This window comes from Pan paniscus, chromosome 2 (assembly GCF_029289425.2).
Source record: "Pan paniscus chromosome 2, NHGRI_mPanPan1-v2.0_pri, whole genome shotgun sequence".
NCBI lineage: Eukaryota > Metazoa > Chordata > Mammalia > Primates > Hominidae > Pan > Pan paniscus.
In genome coordinates, this window is record NC_085926.1 from 16,332,377 (window position 1) to 16,352,678 (window position 20,302).

Genomic DNA, 20,302 nt, shown 5'->3' on the forward strand with positions numbered 1-20,302 from the left:
CATCTGTGTGCACACTCACCTCTGTGTGTACACCACCTCCTCTCTGGAAGGAGCTTTCTGTTTGAAAGGGGAACTAGGGAATTGAGGGTCAGAGGAGAGAGGAGGATTCAGTCTTTACTATATACACATTTGCACTGTAAGCATTTTGTTTAAAATTATTATAAAACCTCCAATAACTTTTATCTCGATTTGCAATGTAATATTCCTCAATGGAATTTTTTTACACATGCTCTTAGGTCAGGTTCCCTAGAAGCAGACCCTAAAACAAGTATTCATGTGCAAGTAACTTATTAAGGATGTGCTGCCAGTGAGGGAGCGGGAGAAGTCGTACAACAGAGTAGAAGCAGCCCAGGAAGGACACAATTTTAAGAACATCCCGTGACCAGCGGCTTAGTCTGATCCTGTGGGGAGCTCTGAGGGGTGAGTTATGCTCAGAGTTGTCCCCATCTGAGGCCAGGGAGCAGGGCTTTCACACACCCACACTCCTGTCATTGACGAGGACCACCTCGGGGCACTTGTGGCTCTTGTTGCTTAAAGCAGGGCAGGCTCCTGGAGCTCAGGAGCAGGGCTTTGCTAAGAGGCACAAGTGCTGCCTGTTTGAGGTGAAAGCATGATGGTAAAAAGGGAGCCGAGGCATCTAGATCACTGACATTATCCATAATCAGAGGCATCTAGGAGATCACCCACATTATCTATTATTGAAGGCATCTAGGAGATCATCCACATTATCCAATATGTGTTCTAATCATAAAAAAAAAATTAATAGTTGTGCCTTCTCTTCCAGCTGGCCTCTGCTCCTGTCACTTCCCACAGCAGGAAGCCCCCACACTCAATTCCCTTAGCCCATCCAAGTCCTGGCTTGACTTGCCAATACCCAGCTGGAGCCCACTGTGTCCAGGAGGCCTTGTTCAGTCTCTGCCCTCTCCCAGGGCACTTCTGGTCAGCAGGGCACAATTAGCCTTGAATGCCTTCCCATTTCCTTTGTAGGATGTCTTCTTCCCGAGGCTCCTTGATGTGTGGGGCCTCAGCAAATGCCCCTTTGCATCCTTGTTCCTGGGCATCAAAAAGTAGTCACTCTCTTTGAGCCTATGGAGTTTCCCAGTTCCCTGAGAGTTCTGTTATGGAACCCCTAATCACCATCTCAAATGGTTCTTTCTCATTTTTTATGTACTCTTTCATGGATTAAGTCCAGCCCACCTGCCCCATCGGGGAGCAGGAGGACTGGTTTTGGTCCAATAGCCCATCATCTCTGTGTCCTGCCACTGCCACAATCCACACACATTTCAGAACACCCGAGCAAGTGGCTGCTGCCAAGGAGGAGGCAGAGGGAAAATTCTGGCTAAAAGAGGGACAGACAGCCATCCCAGGCTCCACTATCCGAGGACAGGGTCAAAGCTTCAGATCAGAAGTCAGGACTCAATAATCAGATCATGGCCTTTTGGGGTCACTATTTCTAAATGTAATCTCTTCCTCATCATTATGGGAAGGGAAATGACTTACCTGGGCAACACAAACTGTATAAACTAAGCTTTTCTCTGTGACGTTCCTAACAGCAGAAGAGTACTGGCGGCCGTCTCCAGAGACAAGAAGAAAAAGAATTTCAGAGGCTCAGAGGAAAGTTCAATATGGCCCCATGGCAAGAAATACAGGCATGCTGGCTCCAGGTGGACTTGTCACCCTAAGATAAAAGTTGGAGGCAACTAAGGAAAACCACTGTGGCTGTAGAGATGGATGAGTGTGAATTTATAAGGACAGAAGGGGGTACCTGAGCCTCCAGGGATGGTGACAAAAGTAAGGCAAACCCAAAAGAGGAGGAATGTTGAGCCTGGAATGAGCTGAGGTGTGCAGGTGGCATGAGGTATACACACATGCACCTCAGCCTAGAATGAGATGAGATATGCGAACTACGTATGTGCATGTGTGCACACGTATACACATACGCCATTTAAAATCATGCTGAAAGCAAGAAGTTGCACAAGAAAAGAGTATGTTCAAGACAATAAAAATGGGATTATTCAACTCCTATTTTACTTGCTTTTCTACAAGGAGACAAATTTGGCTAAAGTCTAAGAGACTGTGAAGTTTTCTCCCCATTAATGGCATCACAGCATTTGTATCTGATTCATCAGGATTCTCCTGAGAAAGAGAATCAGTAGGCTATCTTGTATCTAGAAAGATTCATTTTGAGGAACTGGCTTACATGACTGTGGAGGATGTAAAATCCAAAGTTTGCAGGGTAGCCCAGCAGGCTGGATATTCCAGCAGGAGTCGATGTTGCAGTTTTGAGTCTGCAGGCTGAATTCCTTCCTCTTCCGGGATCTCAATCTTTTTTCTTAAGGTCTTCAACTGATTGAAGTCCACTCACATTATGAAGGGTAATGTGCTTTACTCTTCTACTGAGTGGAATGTTAATCACATCTAAAAATACTTTCATAGCAACATCTAGATTGGTGTTTGATCAAGTAACTGAATACTATAGCCCAACAAAGCTGACATAAAATTAACCATCACAGGACAATTCTGCAACTTAATTTTCTCGTTTAACATTTCCTGTAATTCCTTCCATGTCAGCTTATACAGAATGACCTCATCTATAATAAGAATATATTATCCTTTGTTTAACCATTCCCCTACTGATGGACATGAACATTGTTACCTTTTTTGATATTACAAGTAATGCTGAGATAATATCCTTGTCTATGCCTTCTTGTGAACACATGCATTTGTTTCTTTAGAAGAGATGGACATGAAGTATGAAATTGCTGAGTCATGGATGGGAGTGGGCATCTCAAATTGTTAACAGATGTTAGCAGTTTGCCCTCTGAAGCAAACTTGAAAATTTTAAATGAGCTCAAGCTGAGATGAATCACTTTTTTTTTTTTAAAGGAAAAGGCACTCATCCATACATACTATTCTGTAAACAGGTGTGTAACTGTCAAGGTGAGTGGCACACAAGAATTTGATAAAAGTCAAAGTACTGAAGGCGCTGCTAAAGTAGATCTGAGGCTATTCTGACTTCCTCGTTACTCACCTGTGCTATGATTTGCTTTGCAGTGGGAAAGGATGGAGATGCAGCCTGGGAGGGGTTTGGGTGTTGATTCCTGGGCCTTTCATGGGAGTGATTATTCACAGGAAAATCATCCCTATCACAGGAAAAAGGCAGAGAACTGCTGTCTTTGGCACTAAAGACTATGATCTCAGAACCAAAGTAATTATCTTGGAGAAACTGTGGCAATAAAAGAAAAAAGCCAGATGGTTTAAAAAGAACAAATATTGGCTCCCTTGTGAATTCTAGAAACCATAGAAATTGATGTTACTCCCTGGCAAATCCTAGAGTGGATTCTTAAAGAGATGGTTGGGAGCCTTTGAAAGCAAAAGCTTGAGCCCCAAAAACCTGCAGAACTTCATGAAGAACAAGTGAGACCTAATGTGTTATTACACAGGATTCACAGGATTATGAGACAGGGTTACAGGCCAGAGTAGGTTTCAGTTACAGAAAAGTGTCTCATCGAGCCTTTCATGTAAATACAATAGAGGAATGGAAGATGGAACAACAGGGCCACCTGAATCCACTGCAGAATGGTTTGGGTTAGTGTCAGGCACTGGTGGAGAGATTCCTGCAGCGTGCCAAGGACTGTGTCCTTGATCCAGTCTGTTTGCCATTGAGACCAGTCAGGAGCCTCCATACATATGAAGCCTTCAGGGAAGCCAAGGCTGGAAGATCCCCAGAATGAAGGATGATATAACCATGATCAGAAATGTCTTGACAGGCTGGGGAAATGGGCAGAAGCGAATAGTATGAAATAAAATGGGGGTTAACTCAACAAAAGATTGAATACGCAGGCAGAGAGTGGAGAAGAGCTGACTCCAGAGCCTCATGACAAAGTCTGCGGGGTTGCAGAGGCTGTAATGATACCCTAAGCCATTCTACCTGAGGCTGTACTTGCAGAAATACAAGTCCACCCTGACAGAAGTCAAGTCCTCGCAGGTAGCAGCTGCTTTCTAGGATGCTCATGCCCTTCTGACCTCACCAACTGAGCACTTCAGGGGTAAGCTGTATATAAGTTAGACCCATTATCCTAATTACATGTCTTAATTTAAATGATTTAAAAGCATATAAACTATAAGTGCAAAAACAAGTTGTTTCTCAAAAAACTAAGTTGAATTCCTTGAATAGACTCAGCAAAGAACAATCACTAAAAAGTAACAACTGGCTGAATTAGGGGTGTGTTGGGTGAGGGGACTAGAAAGACTAGAAAAAAAAATCATGAAAACATGGATTCTGCAGTCAGATTCCATTGATATTTTAAAGAAACTGACACTGGGCATTGTAGCCAGCACACTTTGGGTGTGGTTTATGTGAGAAAGATGAGGCAGAACTCTACTTCAGCAGACACTCAACTCAAAAAGACTGGCAAATGGACATGTATTTACATACTTTACATTCAAATAAAATGTGTAAGATAGGAATCTCATTTTCTTTGGGTCTCTTTAATTGGCTTTTTCAATTAACCCACCAGCCACCATACCAATTGCATCAGCTGTAAGTGCTTTTTCTACTCTCTTCTGTTCCATTCTGGCACCAAATTTCACGATAAGCACTGATATTCTAGAACATATTCCAGGGAGAAGGATAAACATGGAAAAGGCTCTATGGCTCAGGTAGCACCTGGTGGTGTCTATAAGCTCTGATGGGCTGTCAGGCTCAAAGATAAACAGATTCAGAGGGAAGAAGAGGGTCTCTGTATCTTGCTCTTTACCTATTCATCTATGTAGTTTTTTCCTTTCCTTTCCAAGAATTACCCTTTCTGCTCACATACTAGACTGTAAACTCAAAGAAAGTAAACAAAATACCTGTTATAAATGCCCTATGGATAGACATTTATCTTACAAATGCCTTTAATTTTAGGCTGTAGGTTTCCAACCGAGCAAAATGCAATTATTTGTATTTGACTCTACAGGTTCCCTAGCCCAGCCTCCTCTGTGCTTTTAGCATAAAACGAAGGTAATGGGGGGAGGATCTGTCTCACTGATGATACCAGGTGACTGACACAGAAAGCAGTATGTAGTCAGGGCTTACTATGTGCCCGGTCCTACATTCACAACTTTTTAATATATTTTCTCTTTTAATTCTCATCAATTTTGAGAGGTTGTTACCAGTATCCCCATTTATACAACTGAAAATAGAAAAACAAAGCAGGGGTGGTTTACTTTTCACATAGTCTGTCACTCAGCTTGGAATCAGAGAGGCAGGATGCACACTCAGGCCAGACTCTGGAATCTCCGCTGTCTTGCCAACGTGCTGCACTGTCCGCACACTACATTTTCGTGAGTCCATGCACGTGAAGAGAGAGGGAAGCCGGCGAGACAGGGTGGAATTGGAATGGCACATCTACACAGAGCTGAGGTATCAGCACAGGAGGAGTAAAGAGGCAGGAAAGGGACAGACCAGTCCCCACTGTGAGACATGAGAAAGAGCTGGGCAGGGACGTTTTGTGGTCGGAGAGCTAGAGATTGTAGGCCTGCCTGGGAGGACAGTGGTTACCAGAAAAGCAGAGTTAACCAGAAGCTAAAAGGGACCTGCTCAGGCCTTAAAAAGGAAAAATCTTTCCCAGAGGCCAAAAGGGTGGGGCAAAGAAATAGCTGGGTCTCAAGGGTAGAAGACGTGAGAGCTGGAAAAATACCCCCGGCCTTAGAGAGGGGCAGGCAGGAGAGGGGCTGTCTGCAGGCCCAAGTCAGGGTCTGACGGAGCCTCTTCAAAGAGCTGAGCTGCGGGGGAACCTGTCCCGGACTGGACATTGCTGGGCTGTGCTGGTTACAGAGCTGTCTACACTTAGTTCCCCTAAGACAGGGATTCTCAAGGTGGGGTTCCCACACCAGCAGCAGCAGCTCACTTGAAAATGTTTTAGAAATGAAAATTCTTGGGCCCCATCTCAGAGCCACCGTTAAAGACTAAATGTTTTCTACCCTCCCACAATGCGTATGTTGAGGCTCCAAGCCCTAGTTTGGCTGTATTTGGAGATGGGGCCTCTACAGAAGTAATTAAGGTTAAATGAAGTCATACGCATGGGACCCTGATTCAATAGGATTAGTGTCCTTATAAGAAGAGACACCAGAGTAGCCCCCTCCCACCTGTGCGTGCTCAGAGGCAAGGGCATATGAGGATACAGTGAGAAGGAAGCCATCTGCAAGCCAGGAAGAGAGCCCTCACCAGAAACCAAACCCTCCCAGAACCTTGATCTTGGACTTTTCAGCCTCCAGAACTGAGAGGAAAGAAATTTCTGTCGTTTAATCCGTCTAGTCTGGTATTTTGTTATGGCAGCCCAAGCAGACTAAGACATCCATTGAATAGGAAATAGGGGTAGAGCCTGGATAGCTGTGTTTTAAAAAGTTCTCCAGGTGATTCTGATACAAGCTCAATTTTGAGAAACACTAGTCTACCTTGGGCTGAACCAAAAAGCCTTCAACCCAATCAGCAAGCATTTACTGGAGTGCCTTGGAGAACAAAGATGAATATTCCCAGACCAAGAAACTCACAATGGAGGGAGGAAAGTGGACAAATAAATAACAAGGATAGAGTACAACAGGAGCTGTGATAGGGTCATGCCCAGAGAGTTATGAGAACACAGAGGAGGGGTCTTTCACTCTGCAGGAGGTAACCTAAGAGCTGACTCCTGAAGGTTGTTTCCACCAGCTGCAAAGAGGAAGAGAAACCCATAAACCAAGGAGTACAGTCTTCCCACAAGATCTCTCCTCCATCTGCTTTCAGGAGATGTCAATCTCAGAGGCTGCGTTAGCCTGACTGCGTGGAGCAAAACTTGAGACAGCACTGGGCAGTAAGCCTGAAGGTACTGAGGATGCCCAAGTCACCTCCTTTGACACAGTTCTGTCCCCCAGGCATTGGCACTCCAGGCCTCTGATGGGAGCAGCAGCCTTGATGATCTCAGAAATGCCTTCAGGTCTTCCTTTCGTTGTCTTGGTGAATAGCATATGGCATCCTTCCACCAGCACCAATCTCCCTATCAAACAGTAGCCTGGCCAACCTTGGTTTTGTCTTCTGAATACACTTTCTCATTCTTGACAACGAAGCCAGGCCGAGAATTTTCACAATCTTTAAGCTCTGCTTCCCTTTTGATTACAAACTCCATTTTCAGTTTGTTTCTCTCTTCCTGCATTTTACTATCAACAGCCAAGAACAGCTACACTGCACCCTGAACACTTTGCTTAGCGATTTCTTCCACCAAATATCCTAGTTCGTCCCTCTTTGGTTCTGCCTTCCACAAAGCGCTAGGACACGAACACAATTTAGCCAAGTTCTTTGCCACTTTATAATAAGGATGGCCTTTCCTCCAGTTTCCAATACCTTGTTCCTCATTTCCATCTAAGACCTCATTAGAATGGCCTTTACTGTCCATATTTCTATGAACATTCTGATTATGACTACTTAGATAATTTCTGATAAGTCTGAGGCCCTCTCTACAGCTCTCCTCTTCTTCTGAGCCCTCAACAGAATCACCCTAACACTCCATTCACAGAAATCTAGGCTCTTTCTAGCCTGTATGTCCAAACTCTTCCAGCGTCTACCCATTACCCTGTTCCAAAGTCATTTCTACACTTTCAAGTATTTGTTATAGCAACAACCCCACTTCTTGGTACCAATTTCTGTCTCAGTCCATTCCTACTCCTATAACAATATACCACAGGCTGGGTAATTTATAAATAATAGAAACTTATTCCTCACATTTCTAGAGGCTGGCAAGTTCAAGATCAGGCATCTTGACACTGACCAACAGGTTTAATGTCTGGCAAAGGCCCATTCCTCATAGATGGTGCCATGTAGGTGTCCTTGCATGATGAATCATAGATGGTGCCATGTAGGTGTCCTTGCATGATGAAAGGTGGAAGGCCAAAAAGGGGAGGCAGTGTCTGCAGCCTCTCTTCTAAGGGCATTCATCCTATCCATGAGGGTGGAGCCTTCGCAGCCTCATCACTCCCGGGGTCGCACCTTTCAAATCCATCACCTTGTGGGGTACAGTTCCAACATGGGAGTGGCATCTATACCCACCCTGGTTCTTAAAATGGAGTGAGCCTCAGAATCTCCTGCAGGGCCTGCTAAAACGCAGACTGCCAGGCCCCACCCCCAGAGGGTTCAGCAGATCTGGAGTGGGGCCCAAGAATCTGCATTTCTAATAACTTCCCACATGATGCTGAGGCTACTGGTCCTGCAGTCACATTAATTTTTAAGAACCATTTTATAGATGATTTTGGATCACTGCCATCAAGTCATCCTTTTTGAGGAACCACAGAGCCCTCCCTTAACAGCCATTTTAATATACAGACAGCAGGAATTTCACACACATCCCCATGGCCTGCCAATCACTCGGCACAGGCACATGTTTTGGGTGCAGCCATGCATCGCTACTGTTACAGCCAAATGTTACAGAGCAAACTGAATGCCGGCTGCTCAGTCCTTCAGATCCTCAACTCTTGGCATTTCATATTTCACCACCACCTGGAGCCTTCACTCCACCACACGTGATGGGCCATGTGACCTGCCCAGCTTACAAGTTGAGGAAGGACAGGGTCCTGAGAGGTGACAGGACCTGCCCACACTCGCTTGGCATCTTGGACTGAGCCTTACTTCCTCTGCATCCCATTTCTAGTTAGGAGCATGGACCCTGGAGAGACCATGGGCACCAGGGTCACACAGGAGTAACTGGTGGAGCTGATCTCACACCAGGTTGTCACCTGGTTCCTGACTTCCCTCAGGACTTCTGGCCCCTACACTAACCAGCCCCGGATGCTGTGACTTTCCAACTCCTGCTTCTGATGACTCCAGTTCCTTTGGGTACTCCATTGCTATCACACTTGCAAGCAGTTATTTCTCATCCCTGTTCAGACGCAGGTATGCCCCCCAACAGCCTTGCTCCTCACTTCACGCATGCTGGGAACTGCTGCAGCTTCAAAGCTGAGTAATAGTGTCCCGGGGGACATCCAACTCACCCCCCCCCATCCCATCTCCACTTCAATAACCAGGCAAGGGACTGCCTCAAGGCTGCAGTTCTGGCAGGCACAAGGGTGTGGCAAGCACTGGCTGTCTAGAGGGTCCCAGTGCCCCACACTCCTCACAAAGGGTTGTATCCACCTCTGTCTTCCCTCGGCCTGGAGAGCCCTCTTTGGCAGAGGCCCTCCCAGCAATGCCAATCCTGTGTTCTTCCAAGGCATTCAGAAAGCAGTTCTCTATGTCCATGGCTGGGCACGGTGGCTCATGCTGTAATCCCAGCACTTCGACAGGCCAAGGCAGGCAGATCACTTGAGGTCAGGAGTTTGAGACCAGCCTGGCCAACGTGGTGAAACCCTGTCTTTACTAAAAATACAAAAATTAGCTGGTTGTGGTGGCGGGTGCCTGTAGTCCCAGCTACTCTGGAGGCTGAGGCAGGAGAATCGCTTGAACCCAGGAGGCAGAGGTTGCAGTGAGCCAAGATCGCGCCACTGCACTCCAGCCTGGGCGACAGAGCAAGATGCCATCTCAAAAAAAAAAACCAAAAAAAAAAAACAACCAAGAATTCAGTTCTCTTATGTCCAAATAGCTTCTCCCTTTATATCCCAGACACTGTGTGTACAAGAGACTAGGCTAAAAAGTCCATGCTTCCGCAGTTAGAGAAATGCCCTTCAGCAACCCACTAGTGAATCTTGGAAGTAAATTAGCTCCTCCAAAGTCCCAACAGAACATGGTTTGAGGAATTCCCCTTCCCACAGCAATTTGGTGGCCTCATGAGTCAACATTTCTCAAAGACATTCTTCAGTATTTAATGTGTAATCTTGGACCAGGGACCTAACCTCTCTGTGCCTCAGTTTCCTCATCTATATAATGGGCAATAAGAGTATTTACTTAAAAGGCTTATTGTGCAGATTAAGTGAGCTCATGTGCATAACTCTAAGGATAGCTGGCAGAGGGAGCCACAGGGTCTGGCTCCAATATTGATGCTGCTCTGAGTATTACGGAGGCCACAAACTATGTGGCCTCATTTATATCACTTAGAGTTGTCAGTTATATGCAAATTAATGAAAGACAACTCTCCTTCCACCAAATGGCCAGGCACATGCAATGTGCTTTTCTTGCAGAAAGGGAAGAGCGGGGCCCACCCCTACCTGGGGGTGGGAAAAGAGGGGAATGAAAAGACTAAGGGGATCCTTCTAGGACCTACCAGGTCAACTCCCTCTCAGAAGAAAGCCACAGCTGAGCAACAGCCCCACGGTCAGATCAAGCAGGCGGATAAAACAATTGCTGTCTAAACAAAAGAAGCGGGGCTGCCAACCCCACACTTACTTCCAGGACTGTCCATTGTTCAACCACAATAGCATCATAGCCCTGTATGGTTTTGCTATCTTCTGTGGAAACAGCTTCAAAGATGAATACTCCATCTGTCAAGCCATGTAAGGAATCTGTGGAAAAAGAAAAAGGCGGGGGTTGGGGGGGGGGTTTGTAAACCGTCTGTGGCAGAAGTCTTCTAAGCAGCAAACATTTCCACTGCATTCATTAATAATCCCAATCAGAACATCTTTTCAGCATGTTAATTAAAGAAGGCACACACAAGCCATAGAGTCTATCTAGCCCTATCAGAATGAATGAGGCTAATTTACCTCACAGTTTTGAATAATATCCTTGATTTTATGAGCCCAAATTTCATTGTTAGCAATCACCATTTGATTTCACACGTTTACCTTCCTTTTCATGCTCCAGCGTCAGGATGCACTGGGGAGAACTTATCCAGGGTAAAACACAGTCATTTAGAGACAGTTTTTAGAAGCAAACTATATTTAGGTGAGGGTTTTTTTTTTCTTTTTTCTTTTTTTTTTAAAGGGAAGAGATATAACACACCAGATCTGAGCTTGTCAGATGCGTTGATTTTTGGAAGTTCACATGATGTGGGCTGCAGTCCAGACAACATCTTAGGCAGCTCTTGTCAAGAGGTGGAATGTGGGGGAGAGGGAATTTTCCCAAATAATTTACCACTGGAAATGTTTCCCTAGGTGCTGCTGTAGTCAATGTACCAGGTTCTGAGCTCTGCACAATTCGACAAGTATACATGAAATGTATAGCATGATCAAGAACTATCTTAGGCAATGAGGGTAAAAAGAAATATAGAACAGGCCAGGCGCGGTGGCTTACACCTGTAATCCTAGCACTTTGGGAGCCAAGGCAGGAGGATTCACTGAGCTCAGGAGTTCGAGACCAGCCTGGGCAACACAATGAAACTCTATCTATACTAAAATACAAAAAATTAGCTGGGCGTGGCAGGGTGTGGCTGTAATCCCAGCTACTTGGGAGGCTGAGGCAGGAGAATCACTTGAACCGGGGAGGTGGAGGTTGCAGTGAGCCGAGATAGCACCACTGTACTTCAGCCTGGGTGACAGAGCGAGATTCTGTCTCCAAAAAAAAAAAAAAAAAAAAAAAAGAAAGAAATACTGAACAGAATCCTTGACCCTATAGAATACACTAAGGGAAGCACCTTTTGCCCCTTTGTTTGGGGCATGGCTCCTAAATGTCCTAGGTTCATTTTGATAAGGGATTTGGGGGAAGAAGACTGACTTAGAAGCAAGTGGTTTGAAGCTAGGCTCTATCGTGAAAGGTGATGTGACTCTTTCAAGGGCTGGGTCTCTCATCTATGGGATTATGGACAATCTCTCTTGGTTCCCAGACTTGATGCTATAAACACTGCTCAATCATAATATTATGGACTGAATTGTTTCCTCCCAAAATTCATATGTTGAAGCCCTAACCCACAATGTGACTATATTTGGAGACAGAGCCTTTAGGAAGGTAATTAAGGTTCAATGAGGTCCTAGTCCTCCTTTAACTAGGGTAGGATGGGGCCTTAGTCTAATAGGACTGGTGTCCTTATTAGAAGAGGAAGAGAAACCAGAGCCCTCTCTCTCCCTTTCCTGGCGTGTGTAAAGAGGAAAAGCCACGTGAGGACACAGCAGGAAGGTGGCTGTCTGCAAGCCAGGAAGAGAGCCCTAGCCAGAAACTGAAGTTGTGGGAACCTTGACCATGGACTTCTATCCTCCAGAACTGAGAGAAAATAAGTGTCTGTTGTTTAAGCCACCCAGTGTGTGGTATTTTGTTATGACAGTCCTAGTAAACATACAAACAAAGCGCATTTCAATGATATGCTCTTTTAAAAGGACAATTTTTAATAGGGCAAATCCATAATAATGTGACCTTTTTTTTTTCATGGGGAGGGAAGGGAGACAAATTCAGAAAGTCCCCTGAATCATGCTGGAGTTCCTGGAACTGCCAGTATTTTCTAGAAGTCACAAAGAAAAAGACTGACAAATGTGAATATATAACAATCTTTAGCTTTGGCTCCCAAGAGACCCCATAAACAAAAGGTCATCAGCATGAGAAAATTATTTGCAACAACAATAACAAAAATAAAGGCTAAGCTTAATATTTTTATATATAAAAAGCTTTTATAGTTAAAAATACTGAAACACCATTAGAAACAAAGGACATAAAGCAATTAATTAATTCTCTTTATCTTTCCATGGCCAGTAAACATTGAAAAAAATTGCAGTTTCTTTTTTTTGTTTGTTTGAGGTGGGGTCTCACTCTGTCTCTTAGACTGGAGTGCCATGGCACAATCATGGCTCACTGCAGCCTCAACCTCCTGGGCTCAAGTGATCCTCCCACCACAGCCTCCCGAGTAGCTGGGACCACAGGCACATGCCACCACCCCAGCTAATTTTTTATTATTTGTAGAGATGCGGTCTCACTATGTTTCTCAGGCTAGTTTCGGACTGCTGGACTCCCAAAGTGCTGGAATTACAGGCAAGAGCCACCGTTCCAGGCCTCAACTTCTTTTTTATTTAGCAAGGTGACAAATTTTGAAAAGAAAATTTTCACTGCTGGTAAAGGTATGGTGATATGCAAAAGTTTACAGTGCTTAAGGGAATTTTAACTGTACAATCTTTATAGAAAGCCATTTAACAATGTTGCAGGAGCTTGCCACAAAAAGTCCACCCTCTTTCACCCAGAAATCTTACCTTTCTTGTCTATCATGAGGTAATAACCTCCAATGCCATCAAATATCCATCTACAAGCATTACTTATAAAATTACTTAAAAACTTAATCTAAATGTTCAACAATCCAAATATTTAACCATAGAAAAATAGTTAAATTTGGAGATTTCTATAAAACACTAGCCTGTCCCTAAAAATATTATGGGAATTTAATGATTTGTAAAAATGCTTTAGATACAATATTATGGAGAAAAAACTAGGATATAAAACTGCCACATGAGCTCAATATGGATTTTTATGTTAAAATGGTTTAGACAAACTTTAAGGAAATACACAAAATGCTAGCAGCAGTTATAAGTGGTAGAATTACATATAATTTGAGTTTTCTTTTATATCCTTTTCTGTGAGGTTATTAACAAGTTAATACAGGTATAACACAAGTAAATGGACAACACGAATGACAAAGAATTTCCTTTTTCTCTCCTCTACAGGGCTCTTGAAGGCCCAACTAGAATCAAAGAGTTTTTTAAAACTATGGGGAGATGATTTTAGTGTAATCTAAATAGAAAAACTTTCCTTAGAGGAGTCTAAAAATGGCATATAGGGCCTCAGAAGGGTGAGTGACATGTTACTGGAGTTCAAGTGTACACTGAATAACCTTCCAGCCATTCATTATGACACCTACTGGGAATCTATTATGTGCCAAGTAGTCCTGTAGTCACTAGAGATCTCACAAGCAGCAAGATAAAGTCCCTGCCTCCATGAAGCTTACCTTGCAGTGGAGGAGGAAGACAATAACATCATGTCAGAGGTGATACATGCTAGAAAAATACTAAGTGGGCCAAGGGGAGAGTGTGAAGGTGGACACAGTGGTGGTGGCTATTTTTGAAAGAGGCATCAGGGTAGGGCTCCCCACTTCAAGTGAACTAAGCAAGCAAGGAACATGGATCTGCAGGGTTTGAGAGTTCCAGGAGGAAGGGACAGCCAGCCTGACATGCAGAGTGAACGAAGGACAGCCAAGGACCAGGTGAGCAGCAGAATCAGGAGAGAAGGTGGTTAAGACTAAATTGACTGGTGGGGAGGCCAGCCACTTAGGGCTCTGTTCATCTGACTTGCTCGGCCAATGGGATATTAGCAGGTGTAATGCAAGCAGAGACATAAAAAGCACGTGTGTGGTTGAACTTGGCCTCTTGTGTCTTGGCCATTACATTGAGAGGGCATGCCCCAGTTAGCCAGTTGGTTCTAGGGAGATGAAGGACAAATGGAGCAGAGCTGCCCCAGTGGAGCCCAGCTGAGACCAGGTCTGCCTCAACAGAGCTGCTCCAGCCAACCCCAAAATCTGCCAGAGTAAATTGTTACCATTGTAAGCCAATGAGTTCTGAAGTGGTTTGTTACACAGAATTATTGGAGCAATAGCTGACTGACACAATGCACAACCTAGACCTAAAAACAAGACCACTGTACTTTGCTTAGCTTGGGTCCTCATTCCAGAATAATAGGAAGGCCTAACCGGTTCAACAAACCATGGCTGTAAGGTAATAAGCACAGCAGCCTTATCCTGATATTATCCCAACATAAGATAGTTCTCCATTTCAAGTAAGAGCCCTATGGGTAAACCAATAACACACTCCAACTTCTTGTTTCCTATCCTGAGAGTCTGTTATCAAACAGCCTTGGCAGATGCTAAGCTTGCCTCTCTCATCTGCTTTGCTGAAATGTTCCTCCCAAGTGCTTATTCCATGGCCTCCTGAGAGACATGTTTCGTAGGTTATCAGGGAAAAACAGCTGCTCTGCAGCTAAATCACGTCACAAGTATTTTGGGGTCCAAGGCGAGTATGGACCATAGTCCAGCTTACTTTTTAAGTTCTGGGTAACACTCCAGGAGTCCATCTGGAGCCCCTATCACAGTAGGGATGCCCTAAGAGACCCCTTTGAGTAAAGCCCTCCCAAATCCTGACCTGGGCATGCTTGAGACCAGAAGACACTCAATGATTCCATCAGGATTGTATCAACACAGCACACATTTCCTCAAGACTACTACAAAAATAAGTTATATCAAATTTCCAAAGCCTCTACATACAGATCTTCTCAATGGAAAACCTCTAAGCCCTTTAAAAGTGCCTGCCATGTGCTTTCAGTACTTAAGTGCTTAATTCAACATAAATTATATGATGGTGTTTAGCCTGCCCATGGCGAGCATGGCAGAGCCGAGGTCCAGAAGAGGGAAGGGGACACTCACAGCCCATCCAGACTTTTTCTCCATCCCCTGCTGGGCTTCCTCTCCTTCCTCCTGAGTCACAGGCCTGGGAGGGGGGCTGTGTAGTCCGCAGGGAAAGCTACGGCTAGCTTGGGGGCATGAAGGAGGAACATACCCAGATCCTTATTCACCACCCACCTCATCCACTGCCTGCCTCCCAGCCTCCCCACTTCAGCCTAACGCTCCAGTATTCTGAATCCAGAGCACTGATTCACCTACTTAACCATGAGGCTGAAGTTCAGAATGGCTGTCAAAATCTGGTTATCTGTAACAGCAAAAAAGTCAATGAACCAGAGAGCAGACAGCTGGGCTTTTAAAGAGTCGCTTGTTTTGACGGCCTTGTCCACTCCTTGTCTCCTCATTACCTTCATGGCTCAGCCTCACTATAATGTGCACCGAATTGGGTATAAATAGGTCTATCTTAGAGTGAAGGCTCCAAGGTAAAAAGGTTAAACTGCCCTCCATCTATGGAAAACATTCCATTATCACTGCATTTTTTATTAAAGCGAAGATGCTTCCCTACTGTGCACAAAAAGCTATTTTCCCTCGTACTGTATAAATATTTGATGCTGGTCTTTTGGCAAAAAGCCACCTTAATATTCCAAGCTTATGATTTGCAAGAAGGATGTGGGAAAAGGAGATTTGCCATATTATTTCAAGAGGTAAATTCTGTGAGGCAACCACTCTTCTGCAGCCTCTGAGACATTAAGACTGTCTATCAAGCTAACCTTCAGGCTCAGCCCCAGGGTGCTGTGCTTCGCCAAAGTCTAGCCTGAATGTGCATGCCATGACAAGCGGTCAATGCATTTGGTCTATTTTTGCAGGGTTAAAGACAAAGTGTTACTGTTCTCCTTTAAACAAGCTAGACTGGACCAGATTGTCCACCCTGGACTAGCTGGCATAACAGATCCTCTTGGCTCTCTGAGGGTGCCTTCTCTCCATCAGAGGTCGCACAGCACCACCTTGATTCCAGGATTCTTGGCACCACCTTGATTCCAGGATTAGCAATCGCCAACTGCATAAGCGCAACTGCACATGCAGTCATATGACGTGTGATCCCATGGCAAATGTAATCACTGCTCAAGCAATCCCAGGTAACGGTGCCATGTTGCTTCCCAATCACACTGCAGCTAATTTGCTCTATTAACCAAAGAATGAACAAGGCTGCTGCCTTCTCTTGCTTCTTGAACACTCACTGCTGCTCTGGGCCGGCCTGCCTTCCCACATTCTCAATTTGAGGCAATGAATCATCTAGAAAAGATATTACTCCTCTTCAGCTAGAAAAGGGTTAGCTTGCAGGTTGCAGCGCCATTTAACTGACCAGGTAGGGAAGAAACATTCTGATTCAGTGTTAGCTGGATGTGGAAGCACTCTGCCAGATGCAGTTCAAGGCTTTTCATTGAATCCTCCCCAAAATTCTGTAAGAGCTGTCATTCCCTTTTAGTGGGTAGACAACTGAGTTAAATGATTAGTCCATGTTCATATGGAATTCAAGGGCCAAACCAGATCTGAAATGTGATTTGTTTGATCCTAAAACCTACTCGTTTTCAACAATAGACATTGAGCTACTACTATGATGAAGCAGACCCTGTTTGAGGAACTGGGGGTAGGTGCTAAACAGGCTAGGTTTCTACACTTGTAGAGCTGGTGTTTTCTGACCACTGCACCATACTCTCTCTGCCTTGGTGGTTAGGATGAGATTTCAGTTGGGTCACAATGAGATGGGCTTAGGGCTTCTGTTTGGGGCCACATCTGTGCAGATGCCATGCTGTCCTATATGGGGCAAAATAAATAAATAAATAAAAATATGCTTGTAAATGGCTAAGTTACGTATATAGCTGTGTATTTGACACAATGGAATAGCACACAGCAATGAGAGAAAATGGTCTTCAATTACATGTAAAAATATGAATGAATCCCACAATGACAAGTATATAAAGTTTGTACAGTTCAAAACTCATCAACAGTGTTTCAAGTAGGGACTGTGGTTACTCTGGGGGGATAGAAACAGCGTGGGGCACACAGGGGCTTCTAGGGGCTTGTTAAGTTCTATTTCTTGATCTCTGTGCTGGTGACATGGGTGTGCTCACCTTGTGAAAAGCCACTGAGCTATATCCTATGATCTGTACAATTTTTTACATGTGTGCTAAACTGCAATAAAAGTTTTTTTAAAGGTGTCCTATGGACACATGAGAAAATGCATTTAATGGCATATGTGCAATTTAGCCCCTACATTATTAAGTGGCTTCTTTGAAATAGAAGCCCTGCCTGTAACCACTAGGCCAGACATTCCTGGAGGTGGGTGGTGTCCCAAGGGAGTGGCTATCAGAAACACCTGGTACTGCTTCATTCTCCCTCTTTACCAGTCCCACCCTAAAACCTGCAGAGTCCTGGTGAAACACTCCAATATCAGTGTTTTCCCTCACCACCGCTGGCATTATTGAGCATCATCCAGAACTATCATTAGTCACCTTCTGAATACAGCACTGTGATGTTAAGAAAGTACAAAAAGTAGGACCTGCCTGGGGGGTTGGTTGTGAGTACGTCTGTATAAAATATATACCCCACATATTTAATATATATTTTATTTAAAACACGTACATGTGTTTTACTTATGTATTTTGCAAATATATGATCATGGAGGATATGCTAGGTGTCAAAAAAAGGTGGTATAAATACCCATACAAAGTGATACTTGGATTTAGATGCAGCTGGGGCACCGGAGAAAGTCTCAAGGGAGACCTGATCTTTTAAAAAGGTGGCAGCAGAGAGACATCTGGGTGTCATGTGACCCCTATGTGATGCAGTGTGGAGAACACATTGCCTGGAATGTATTCTTGTCATAATTCTTAACTTATCAAGGCCTTAGAACTAACTTCCAGGTTACAGGAACTAGAGGCTGGAGAAATAAGATCAATGACACCATGAGCCCTGACCAGATGAAACCATCATGCAGGCCGTTCTGCAGAATAAGAGGCTAGGTTCCTTTCAAGCAGTCAGGGAAAGAAAAAAGGGCTCTTCTAGGCAAAAAGAGAAGTGAGGATACAGTCACCACAAACACTGACTGTTACTGGAGTAGATTCTGGTTTGGATAATCAGCTGCAAAGGCCATTTCTGAAACAAAGAGGTGGAGGACTGCCAGGGTAGGAAAGGGCAAGCACAGGCCAAGGGTATGAGGAACGAGGACAGGAGTGGGCGGGGGGGTGGAGCAGGGAAGGCAGGGCAAAGAGGGTAGTTGGAGGCAGGGGACAGGACAGAACCATAGGAGTGCTGGGCAAGGCAGGGCAAGAGAGATGGTGGCAGCGGCAGCAGCCTCAGTGGCTGGTGATGGCAGCAGCCATTCTGTAGGCCCAGAGGCCTTTGTGAAAAATCAGCCTCCTCGCTGGGTCTTCAGGGGTGGGCAGCCTTAGTCTTACCCCAAACTCCTGGCTCCCACCCAACTCCTCCACAACAGCTGGCTCAGCTCGGGGTCTCTCCTTCTGGTCTTTCCCATCCTCTAGAAATAGAGAACCTGGCCTTCATCTCACTGGCCGACATGTTCCTGAGTGCCTGGCTGCTCTATATGTGGCCCCTGGACTCATTCTTGCTTCCATCGGGTCCTGCCACCTCCCTAGAGTGACCTTGGAGTCCTCCTCGTCCCACCGGGAGAGCCGCCAAAGTCCCGCTGGGGGCCACAACTCCTGCCAGCATAGCCACGTCTTTCCTTTTCTATCCCGCCCACCTCATGGTCCTTTTGTCTGCCTACCCCCTTCTTTCTTCCTGCCACCTTCTTGCTCTTACTAGCCAGTAACCTTGACAATGACATAATGTCTCTGTGCCTCAGTTTCCACAGCTATAACACAGGCATAACAACACTACCTACTTCACTGAGGTATTGTGAGGATGAAGTCAATGCTAAGTTTGAATTACTGAGACCAGCACCCACACAAAGCAACCATGGTGTCCATGGTCATCACTATGCCCCTCCTCTGTGCCCTAAGCTTGCCAGAGCCCACGGGCAGAGCCTCCCCCAGCCCAAGACACTGGGTCATTCTAAGGTTTAATGAACCACCCAGGGAGAGGAGTCCTGGACACCATGAGCAGGAGCCCAAACTTGAGGACTGTACAAGTCTTTCTATGTCCCAGGGTGGGAGGCATGGGGAGGGGAGTAATGCCTCGAGAACAGAAGCTCTGGAGTCTGCACTGGGTAATTCAGGCTGAAACATCACCTTGTTTATGGGACAAAGTTCTCATGAGCTTTATGACCCTGTGGAAAATATTTTGGAGTATAAATCTCTATTCAGGAGTCATGACTAGTGCCATTCCAGATGGCAAACAGCTTAAAGATGTGCTTCTAGCTCTGCCAGCTTTATTTGTAAGGACACTAATTATCTCATTAGAAATAGGTTCCTCTTATGATTATGATTAGCTTGCCATTTTTTTTTCTTAATTCTGGGAAAAGATCACACACGTATTTCATCCCTGGCCAACGGAAACCTTGGACTTTTCCAGAGCAGAAACGCCCTAACCCAGGAAGCATTACTCCCAGTCATACTCTCCCTCCCAAAAGACATATAAAGGGTGAAATTGTGTTTAAAGTCAGAGTGGGTTTCAATTCATTTTGTCCTGAGAATTTTGCAGCCCTCCCTGACATAGAGATGAACAGCTATGGTGGTGCTCTAAGATATGGGCTGCGTACAGGAAGATGCCTGGGCCCTGTGGAGGACTTCACGGTTGCGCTTGCCAGGGGAAATTTCATGTTCTGTCTTCAGGGCAGGAAGAATGAATTTAATGTGGTTAAAGCCAAGGGAGGCTATAACAGTATTTCAAACACTCAAGTCAAATCTGAAGAAAAAGCTGCTTAAGTTGTCTGCATTTCTGGACTCCAGGTTGAAGAGTGGGGTGACGGGAAGTAGAGGAGGCTAACTCAGCCTTGATCACCAAACCATAATGGTAGAGGAACAGCAAATGGGTTTGTGAACGTTCCAAGTGTTCTTTCTTGGAGGTCTTAGGGCCCCTAACATGCTCAGGCAGTGGGG

The 20,302-nt window shown here is 45.0% G+C and overlaps 2 protein-coding genes across 7 annotated transcripts in view; one reads left to right on the forward strand and one right to left on the reverse strand.

Moving 5' to 3' along the window:
- The window catches only part of OXNAD1 (oxidoreductase NAD binding domain containing 1), an 84,734-nt gene extending 82,046 nt beyond the window's left edge, over nucleotides 1-2,688 (forward strand). The window contains exon 10 of one of the 2 annotated variants that reach the window (XM_034955925.3): nucleotides 1,554-2,688. The gene's annotated coding sequence lies outside the window, so the exon portion shown is untranslated. The remainder of the gene's footprint in view (nucleotides 1-1,553) is intronic. The other variant, XM_034955926.3, reaches the window with a different exon arrangement.
- RFTN1 (raftlin, lipid raft linker 1) overlaps nucleotides 1-20,302 on the reverse strand; it is a 199,673-nt gene that overhangs the window by 31,127 nt on the left and 148,244 nt on the right. For all 5 annotated transcript variants that reach the window (XM_003826192.6, XM_008951666.4, XM_055109532.1 and 2 more), the window contains one exon: nucleotides 10,331-10,446. In XM_003826192.6, the coding sequence (XP_003826240.1) occupies nucleotides 10,331-10,446 (116 nt within the window). The remainder of the gene's footprint in view (nucleotides 1-10,330; nucleotides 10,447-20,302) is intronic.